General features: G+C 34.7%; 1 protein-coding gene across 1 annotated transcript; it reads left to right on the top strand.

The window, feature by feature from the left end:
• Positions 1 to 643: 643 nt before the first annotated feature.
• On the top strand, positions 644 to 3,762 carry LOC109339025. The gene is made up of 3 exons (XM_019576389.1): positions 644 to 1,839; positions 2,116 to 2,810; positions 2,954 to 3,762. The coding sequence occupies exons 1-3, from the start codon at positions 644 to 646 to the stop codon at positions 3,760 to 3,762; spliced, it is 2,700 nt and encodes an 899-aa protein (XP_019431934.1).
• Positions 3,763 to 11,096: the final 7,334 nt, after the last annotated feature.

The raw sequence follows: 11,096 nt of genomic DNA, 5'->3' as shown, positions 1-11,096 counted from the left end.
GTAGGGGTGGTTATCTAAATGTTTCCAAATGAAGGTCATTTATTGGAACAGTAGAGGAATGGGAAATTCCAAAACTAGATTAGTTTTCAAAAAGCTCTGTCTTATCAATAAGCCTGATGTGGTTTTCATCTCTGAACCCATGGTTGCTCTGAATAAAATTAAGCCTTTGTATTGGTCTGCTTTGAATTTGAGTCCTTTTGTTGAGAATGATAGGGGTAGCTTACTGCCTAATCTTTGGGGTGCTTGTCGTGATGATATCAGCCCTCAAGTCATTTCCAACACATCTCAGCAAATTTCCATATCCTTGTTGAAGGATGGGCGTCAAGCTTTCATTTGTGCAGTTTATGCTCACACAAACTACCTTATGAGAAGAACTCTCTGGGCTGATATATTGAATCTAATCTCAGCTAATCAGGGGCCTTGGTGTTGTATTGGGGATTTTAATTCTGTTCTGGGAGCAAATGAGTGCAATGGTGCTTACTTTCCTAATAGAACTGCTTGTGAAGACTTTAAGAACTTCTCTGATGTTGGTAGGCTGCATCATATCCTGACTAGAGGAGCTGAGTTCACATGGTCCAATAGAAGGAGAGGTGTAGCTCACACACAAAAGCGTCTGGATAGAACAATGTGCCATGACACTTAGATGCAAAATTGGCAACAAACTTATTGTTGCACTTTGACTAGATCTACCTCTGATCACCACCCTGTCTTGCTTGGTTTCTCGAATGAGATTCCAAGGAGCCAAGCTCAGTTTAGGTTCCTCAGAATGTGGCTGAAGCATGAGGGTCTCAGAGGGGTCATTGAGAATCATTGGGCTAATCAGGTGGTGGGTTGCCCTATGTATATCCTTTCTACCAAGCTCAAAGGTCTCAAGGCCATCCTCAATTGTTGGAACAAGGAGGTTTTTGGAAACATTCACAGCAGAGTTAAGGAGGCTCTCTCCAAAGTTGAGAGGTTTCAGCAGAGAATCACCAATGAGGGGCATTATGATAACCTAATGACCCAAGAGGATCAAGCTCAAAATGAATTGATGGTTGCTTTAGCTGCTGAGGAAGAGTTTTGGAAAGAGAAGTCCAGATTAAATTGGCAAATCAGTGGTGATAGGAACACAAGCTACTTCCATAACATTGCTAAGATAAGGTATGCCACTAAATCTATGTGCATGCTTAGGCAAGGTGAGAATACTCTGCTTGATAGGCAGGAGATTGAGCACCATGTATTGGACTACTTCACAACTCTTTATGCCTCTGATAATGTAACTCAACCTAGCCATCTAATTGACTCTGTTATTCCTAAGTTGGTTTCTGAGGAGGACAACTCTATGCTTTCTAAGATTCCTTTGGAGGAAGAGATCAAGGGTGCTGTTTTTGCTATGAATGGGGAGGGTGCTCCAGGCCCTGATGGATTTGGTGGTTGCTTCTTTCATAATTTTTGGGACATAGTTGGGAAAGATTTATGCCAATCTGTTAAACAGTTTTTCAAGCAGTGTTGGATTCTTCCTAATCTCAACTCTAACAATCTGGTCCTGATTCCAAAATTCCCTTCTGCTGATAAAATTGAGGACTTTAGGCCAATTGCTCTTGCCAATTTCCAATTTAAAATAATTACCAAAGTCTTGGCTGATAGGCTTGCCACAATTGCTCCTAAAATCATTTCTAAGCAGCAAAGAGGCTTTATTAAAGATAGGCATATTCATGATTGCATATGTATTGCCTCTGAGGCAATTAATCTCCTTGACCATAAGACTCTTGGTGGAAATCTAGCTATCAAGCTTGATGTCAAGAAGGCCTTTGACACTATAGATTGGAAGTTCCTTAAAGACACCCTTCATGCCTTTGGGTTTGCTTGCTCTTTCATTCACTAGATTGATGTCATCTTAAAATCTGCAAAACTCTCTATCTCAGTCAACGGTCATTCAGTTGGGTTCTTCAATTGCAAGAGAGGTGTTAGGCAAGGGGATCCCTTATCTCCTCTCCTGTTTTGCTTGGCTGAAGATGTCATAAGCAGAGGATTATCTATGCTGCTGGATAATGGGAAATTTAAATCTATTGTTGGGCCTAGAATTGCTACCCCTAGTCATGTTTTATATGCTGATGATATTCTGCTTTTTTGCAGAGGAATCAAAAGAGAGCTGTTTTCCATCAAGGACCTTTTTAATGATTATGCCAAAGCCTCAGATCAATGTTTAAACCTCAGCAAGTGTAAATTCTTCTCTACTCAAGCTACTCCTAGGAAAATCAGCAAGTTGACTAACTGGCTGGGCTTTGGAGTTGGAAATCTGCCTTTCAATTATCTAGGGGTTCCTGTCTTCAAAGGCAAACCTAAAGCTATTCATCTTCAGCCTATAGCAGACAAAATCATCAACAAGTTGGCTAGGTGGAAAGGCTCTTGTCTCTCAATTATGGGCAGAGTGGAGCTTGTCAAATCTATAATTCATAGTATGCTTCTCTACAATTTTCACATATATAGTTGGCCTGTCAATTTGCTTAAAAAGCTAGATTGTTGCATTCGGAATTTCATTTGGTCTGGAGACACTAAGGTCAAGAAGCTAGTCACAATTGTTTGGCACAAAGTTTGTTGCCCTATCAAAGAGAGTGGGCTTGGGATAAGATCAATCAAGTTGCTAAATCAAGCAGCAATGTTAAAGTTGGCTTGGGAAATGAACTCCTCCTCTCAGGAATGGGCTAATTACTATAGAAACAGATTCTGCAGGAACAAAGAGCCTAAATCTTCTTATATAAAATCATCAATTTGGCCTGGTATAAAGAAGCATTGGCATGTCTCTCTTGAGAACTCAATTTGGTTGTTGGGTAATGGGACCAGCATAAGATATTGGAGGGACAATTGGTTGGGGAAATCTTTAGTTGAGCTCCTAGCATTCCTAATCAGATTTCTTCTGTTCTTTTGGCCAAAATCCCTGACTTCATTGCTGACTCTGCTTGGATCATTTCAGCCTGGATGAGTAGGAATCACCATGAAGTGTGCCAGAGAATATTGAGAACCCCTATCCCTACTTCTCTCTTACCTGATAAGTTGGCTTGGCAGCATACAAGTGATGGGATTCTAAACTCAAAAGAGGCTTACAACTACATCAAGCCTGCTCTAGTTCAGTATAATTTGTGCAACTCAATCTGGTCTATATCTATTCCTCCAACAGATGATAACTTGAAGATAAGGGGATTAGCTTTGCCTTCTATTTGCAACCTATGTAGATCCACTGAAGAGTCCACTGATCATCTCTTCTTCAACTGTTCTTTTGCAAAGATAATTTGGAATTGGTTGAGCTTTCAGCTAGGCTATCCAATTGATCATACCTCTATCAAGAGTATCTTATGCATTTCAAATGCTTGGAGTCCTCAATTGAAGCAAGTGTTGATTTCTGCTGTTGTCAACTCCATTGCTATAATCTGGCATTGTAGAAACAAATCCAGATTTGACAATATCATCATAAACTCTGCTCAGGCAATCCAGATGATTAAGATGAACACCTCTTTCACAGGAAATTTTACAAATCTTTGTGCCAAGCCTTCCTTGCTTGAATTCTCCATCCTAAGAGCCTTCAAGATCAATGCCAGGTACAACAAGGCTCCTGCTATTTCTGAGATCATTTGGGTCGTGCCCTCCTTGGGTTGGGTCAAGATCAATTCGGATGGTGCAGCTAAGGGGTCACCAGGGCACGCAGGGGGGGTGCAATTTTCAGAGATAACAAAGGGAGGTGTTTGGGATGCTTTGCTTCATATTATAGTATTCAAGATTCACTAGTTGCTGAAGTTTTTGCTGCTATTACAGCTGTCCAAATTGCTCATTCAAAAGGTTGGTATCTAATTTGGTTGGAGTGTGACTCAACCTCGGTCGTGGACATCTTCAAGGGAATCAAGCCGGTTCCTTGGAAGCTAAGCAATCTCATGAGCAAGTGCAAGCATCTAATGTTGAATATGCAAGTGAAAGTGTCTCATATATATAGGGAAGGTAATGGTTGTGCGGATAGGTTAGCCAATTATGGTGTCACTAGCAGATTGGATAATTGGTGGGATCACCCTCCTTGCTTCTTGTTGTTGGAATTTAATAGGAACTTGTTATCTCTTCCTAACTATAGGTTTAGGAATATGTACTGATTTCCTCCTTATCAATATATTTTCGGGTAGATTTGCACCCTTGTTTTAAAAAAAATCTCCTAGTAATTTTATTAGTGGATGTCATTATTTCTTAATTGTTGGATATTAGTTAAAATATTATAATATTATCCACTAAAAGCCTATAGATCCATGGACCACGATCATCTATGTCTTAGATGGTTGATAGCATTTGTATAATATACTAAGTTGTCACTCGTCTAATGGTCATACTTCCACCATTGCCCCTCAACTTTGACTCCTGAAATTGTTGCAACTTTCAAATTCATTCTAATTTAAGGGTACTTGGCTCTTCATGTCACATAGTTCGACCATGAGAACTAAGAAAAGGCTTGTTGAAAAGAACATTTCACTCACTTCTCCTCACTCTTCTCTAAGGTGTTTTTAAAGACAATTCTATGATAGTGGTTGATAGATTGTAAGGTCTATCATTGGATACACTGGATTTCAAGGGCAGGGGAATGTTTGTGGGGTTCACGAACATAGTGAAAGCTTTGACATGATCTAAGTATGATCGGAAGTATGTCCATGATGCCAAATGAAAAAGATACTCATGAAGATAATGAATATGGTATAATATTTTTATCACTCGTTTTTTTGGTGGGTTATTTTGTTTATTCATCTCTTTTTTTGCTTGCAGGTGAGGATTAGCCCAATGAAAGATAAACTGTGAGTATAGCCACTACTTATACCAACAGAAGATAATCCGTAAGAATACTACATGACTTATACCTATGGAAATAAAAGTGTAGCTATAGTGACTTATTCACTACAGAAAAAAATATATGTAGGTATAAGTTTTTGGAGCTATATCTATGATATTTTGTTTATTACCTACTGTTTTTTACTGTGATAAATTTCTTATAGTGATGATTAGGGTTTAGGGACTCATCTACTTTATTGGCGAGTTCTAAGGGGACTCGTTTTCCCTATTGTGGAGTTTCGTGGGGACTTGTCTACACTATTGACGAGTTCCATACGTAAATTAAAAAAACGAACTGCATTATCATTCAAAGCCTCCATTACTTTTCACCACCCATGCCTTGAAAGCCTGTATTATCATTCATGTACCTTGAAGCCATGTAAACCATGGATTGAAACCATTGAAATGGTGCATGGAAACCATGTATAGGGCAGTGTATTGTCCGGAAAATGGAAACCGTGCATTGAAACCATTCAAAGGCTACAATTCAAACCTGAAAATGGCCTGCATTGAAGTTGAAACTGTGTTGTCCCATGTCGCTTGCATCTTCAGGCTTGTGTTGTCATTCAGCAAAGGCATCATAAGTGTAAGGCTTAATTCAAAGGCAACAAAGGCAATTGATATGTAATTAATATATAGATATGTATGATATTTATTTATACTATTCTATTTAGTTAATACATAGATATGTATGGTGTTTATATACTTCATAGTTGTTTATACCAAGTTTATTGAATAAGATAACCAATTACAAGTTTTTAAAGTAATTGATGTGTTTATTTTTTATTTCCTTTTTGAACATTTTATTTTTTTAATGCTTTGAGAAAATTAATGAAAACATTATATGAATAAATAAAAAAGATTCACATTTCTAGATATATGGGTGTATATAATTACATGCATGTGTAAATTATTGCAAAAGTACAACCCTTTAGGAATGAAATTATTTGGAAGGCTTAATATGTATTGTAATCAGATATGGCTTAATAAAACTTAGAAGAAACTTAATGACTCCAGGGTTTATGGAGATTTTAAAAACTGGTCGAACTCGCCACTGGTATTGGCGAGTCTAGGATTTATTGTATGCACTGTTTTTATTAACGCACTTTTGTCCCTGTCCTTTGTCATTTACTCATGTTAAGATATATGGTTGATTATTATAACCCTTTGATTTATTTAATTCATATTAGTTAGTGATAGTTAATTATCCTACTGATAGTTAAGTCATATTTGTTAAAATATATCCTAGGGTTAATTCCTAATAATAATATTAATAATATTGTTATAGTTAAGTCATATTAGTTAGTTCATATTGTATTCATTATAACCCCTTTGATTTACTTAATTCATATTGGTTAGTGACTATTAAATCATAATAGTCAAAATATATTCTATAGATATTTAAGTCATATTATTTAAAATATATCCTATGATTAATTAATATTAGTAATATTGTTTTAGTTAGGTCATATTGTATTCATTATAACCTTTTGATTTATTCAAGTCATATTATTTAATGGTAGTTAAGTTAAAATAGTTAAAATATATCCTAATGGTAGTTTCATAGTTAAGTCATATTAGTTAAAATATATAATAGGGTTAATTAATATTAGTAATATTGTTTTAGTTAAATCATATTAATTAGGTCATTCTGTATTCATTATAACCCTTTGATTATTTAAGTCATATTAGTTAGCGATAGTTAAGTACCTATATCCTAATGATAGTTAGGATACATTAGTTATTTAAAATATATCCTAGGGTTAATTAATATTAGTAATAATGTTTTATTTAAGTCATATTAATTAGGTCATATTGTATTCATTATAACCCTTTGATTTATTGAAGTCATATTAGTTAGTGATAGTTAAGTCATAATAGTTAAAATATATCCTAATGATAGATAAGTTATATTAGTTAAAATATATCCTATGATTAATTAATATTAATAATCTTGTTTTAGTTAAGTCATATTAGTTGGTCATATTGTATTCATTATAAACCTTTGATTATTTAAGTCATATTAGTGAGTGATAGTTAAGGCATAATAGTTAAAATATATCCTAATAATAACCAAGTCATATTAATTGAAATATATCCTAGGGTTGATTGATATTAGTAATATTGTTCTTAATATGCTTTTAATGATAGTTAAGTCATATTAATTAGGTCATATTGTATTCATTAATATAAATACTCCAATAATTTGAGATACTCCAATATTTTGGGATAGAATACATCAATAGAATACTCCAATTACATATAAGTAGAATTACATGTAAGAATAAGGATTAATTAATAAACTACTGATTATCAGAAGTTTGCCTAGAACTCTTACCTAGTTCTCTAGTGTGAAGAAGATATTGCTTCTGACTTTAACAAGGTTTGATGAAGACACCAAGATCACCAAAAAAAAGTAAAATGAATAATACCATGAAGACATAGAAGATCAACCTTCGAGACAAAATAGATTTTATGTCTTTAGTATGAACTTCTATTCTTAGACTTTGTTAGTTTAGTGGCAATGCTCATTAAGTGGAAAAAAAAATTTGAAAATAATTGGAAAACTCTTAGTCAAAATAAAAAAATCAAAATGCTAAGTAACGGGTTACTTAACCTAAGTAACAGGTTACTAGACCTAGGTAATAGGTTACTAGACCTAGGTAATAGGTTACTTGGGTTGTATGATAGTAACTAATAGGTTACTAGTATTGTATAACATATTACCTTAGTGAGTAATGAATTACCAATCAAAATTGACACAAAGTATAACAGATACCAGTTACTCAATTAGGCCTTAACTTCAATAATTAGTTATAGGCTTCAGAAATCGGTGACAGATAGTTGTTACATCACATTTTCAAATCTGAACCCAACAGCTTTCTTCCAAAAAAAAAATGGGTTTCATTTCAATCGTATCATACCTTCTCATAGGGTATATTGGATAATTTGAGGCCTATTAAAGGTGTTGTGTCACCCATTATGTTCATCCAGTCTTTCACACAAACCACATAACTTTGATATACAATTCTCTTTACTTTTTCATGCAACTCTTGTTCTAAAGTTTCATCAAAGTGTTTACTCTAAAGTTTTCTAAACATAAACACTATTTGAGCATTGTATACTAAGTGTAGAAAAAGAAAGAGGATTGCAAGTTATAGAAATTTTATATCTTGTAAGGTAATCCTTGTCCTAGAAATTATTCTTCACTCATTGCTATAAACTTTTCATCACAAGAGTGTGGTGAGAAGGGAAAGAGAGTAGTGAAAAGGGAAAGAGAGTAGTTGGAAGAGGTCGTCTACTACGGGACAAAGGTATTAGTGAGTGTGCAAGGTACAAGGAGTCACGGGGAGATAATTTGTTATTGCAACTCATAATATCAAGTAAAGAAAATCTATTATGCTGCAAGAGTACTAGATGTACCCTTCGGTGGACAAGAAGGTGAACCAATATAATGTAAGACTAAGATTGCAACTAAGACGGGGGTGAATTAGTTGACTTAAAAGTCTGGCCACTTTTTCTGCAAAATCAAGAGTTAAAGTGCAGCGGAAAAAATTATGTAGAAAATTAACAAGTAAAAATCAAGAGATAAAGGAGAAGAAAGTACATCGAGATTTTATACTAGTTCCCCTTCTTGTCCACCGAAGGCTACATCCAGTACTCTTGCAGCGTAAAAGATTTCTTTACTAAATATTATGAGTTGTAATTACAATATCTCACCCTGAGACCTCTATGTACCTTACTCACTCACTAATACTTATGTCACTCTTGGAAAACACCCTTTAGAAGTGACTCTATCCCTTTCTTATCACACCCTTGTGAAAGAAAGAATTCTACAATGTCAATGAAGAATTTACAACAACGGCAGGATTGCCTTTACAAGTTTGGAATGTAATACCACTTGCAATCTGATAACTCTTTGTATACTAAGTAATAATGCTCTTATAATTTTTTAAAACTTTGAAAAACTTTACTTCAAGCAACTCAAAAAATTCACTTTGACAGTTTAAGAACAAGTGGCAAAAAGTGCAGAAAATATTTCAGAGAATTTTCAGAATTATGTTTGAAAGTTTGTGAGAAGATTGTGTAATAATTGATTGGAGTGAAACCATTTCGTTTGTGATGAAAACCATTCATTTTGAAATATGAAAACTGATGCAACAGCTCTCAGTAATCGATTACAACCTTGAGTAATCGATTACCCAAACTCTCTGTCCAACTGGGCATTTAAAATTTAATTAGAATAATAGATTACTCAACTTTGCTAAAACTAGGTAATTTGTTACTCACATACAGTAATCGATTACCCTGCATATTTTTTGTTGGGTAACTGGTTTTCTCACTTATGTAACCTATTACTTAGATACAATAACTTATTACACACTATTTTTGAAAATTGTTTTGTTTATACTTGAAGTGTTTCAATTTTCATAAAAAAAAGTTTGAGCATTACTACTATTATATATTCGAGAGTATAGGATAAAATTACCTATTTAGACTTAGACTAATTTGTCTTGAAGCTTTGTCTTGAAGCTTTGTCTTGAAGCTTTGTCTTCTTTGTATTCATAAGTATTCTTCCTTTTCTTCTTTTTGGTGATGTTGGTGTCTTCATCAAAATCGTGTCAAGGTCAAGAGCAAAGATCTTCTTCACAATCTCCCCTTTTTTATGATGTCAAACCAATATCTTCTTTAGAAGTGTAGTTTTTTGAGAGCAACATACTTTAAGATATGTTGAGATGATGTGAGTATGCTCCTCCTTTCATTTGGAGTTATGTGCCTGAAATAAATTTGACAAAAAATACAATTCACCCAACTTTTCTCCCCCTTTGACTTCATAAAAAAGAAGAAAAGCCAAGAGTTTCTAGCACAATATACATATACAGCATACATATTCATATACAAGATATAACTTAAACATACCAATGCATAGCATAAAACAAAATATGTTCAAACATTTGTTCAACAACAAAACAACATAATAGCAAATTTTGCCCAAAAGCCATGAAAACATTACAACTAGAAAATCCTAACAACAAAGATAATCTAAGACTCGGGCTCAGAGTTGTCTTCATCAATGTCCATGCTACTCATCTTATAAGAGAGACGATGAAGTTAAAACTCGATTTATTGATTCTAAGCATCAAGAGCATCCATCCAGTTAGTGATGTAGCCTCGAAAAGAAAACAACTCATCCATAATCATCTGATTTGAAGGCATGACAACAAATGAGTAAGATTGAGCATGAAACTCAGAAGGTTGAGCATCAAGAGGGTTAGGAAGGGCAGATTCTAATTGATCAGTAGGAGCAGTCTGTTTATCAGTTCTATGCTTATAGGTGTGGTCATGAGGATTTAAGGAGAATCCCATTTTGTGGATCACTTTCACATCAATCTGGCTTTCACGAAGATTAAGAGAGACCTAGGTTTCACCAGCAGTCCACATTTGTCTAATCATCTGAGCCCAATTGATTTTGATGTTATACTTCATAGCATACATCAATTGAAGTTCTATGTCACTGATTTGAGAATGGTTTAAAAATTTAGGCAAAATGACATAGATCAAAAAGTAATGAAGCAAACGGTCCTCAAGTTTGAGATGTCTAGCAGGTAGGATATCACTATTCTTAACAGTCTCACCAAAGCCCTATTACTTACGCATTTCTATTTCCCATTTTGAAGTTCTACACAGAGAATAGTAGAAATCATTTTGATCGTAGTTATCCCATTCACAAACGAGGCAGAAACTCGTTGTGCTACCTTGAGTGGGTATGTTACAGCGCAATGAACTGAGAGTTTTTAAATCCAAAACAATGTCTTTTCCTTTCACGTAGGAAGTAAGGCGGTTTTTCCGGAAGTTCAAGTTGTAGTAAAATACTCTAACAAGTTCAGGATACATAGCATTTGTTTTACAGCAAAAAACGAAAACGTTTTGTTGCCGTAAAAGATAAAGGAAAAGAAAATATTCAAACTCATAGTTCCCGACATTACCGAATTTTGGAGTAAAGATGGTTCATCCATGGAAATGTTCTTCGAAGACTTTGCGTTGTTCATCGTTTGCGAGAAGTCTTGCTAAATCCAGAGTGTTGCTTCTTTTGAGTCATGTTAGTGTGTTGCTTCTTTGTTCTTGAAGAATATGCCATGGATTAGGTTTTTGGGTTAGGGAGATTTGGGGTTCTTTGGATTTGGTCCATTAATCACGAAAATGGTGGTATAGAAGTGTTTAGAATTGAAAATGTGATATGAATGGACACAAAAATCACT

Source organism: Lupinus angustifolius, unplaced genomic scaffold (assembly GCF_001865875.1).
Source record: "Lupinus angustifolius cultivar Tanjil unplaced genomic scaffold, LupAngTanjil_v1.0 Scaffold_51_96, whole genome shotgun sequence".
Taxonomy (NCBI): Eukaryota; Viridiplantae; Streptophyta; class Magnoliopsida; order Fabales; family Fabaceae; genus Lupinus; species Lupinus angustifolius.
Note: the sequence above shows the minus strand (reverse complement) of the source record. Positions and strands in the feature narration are given on the sequence as shown.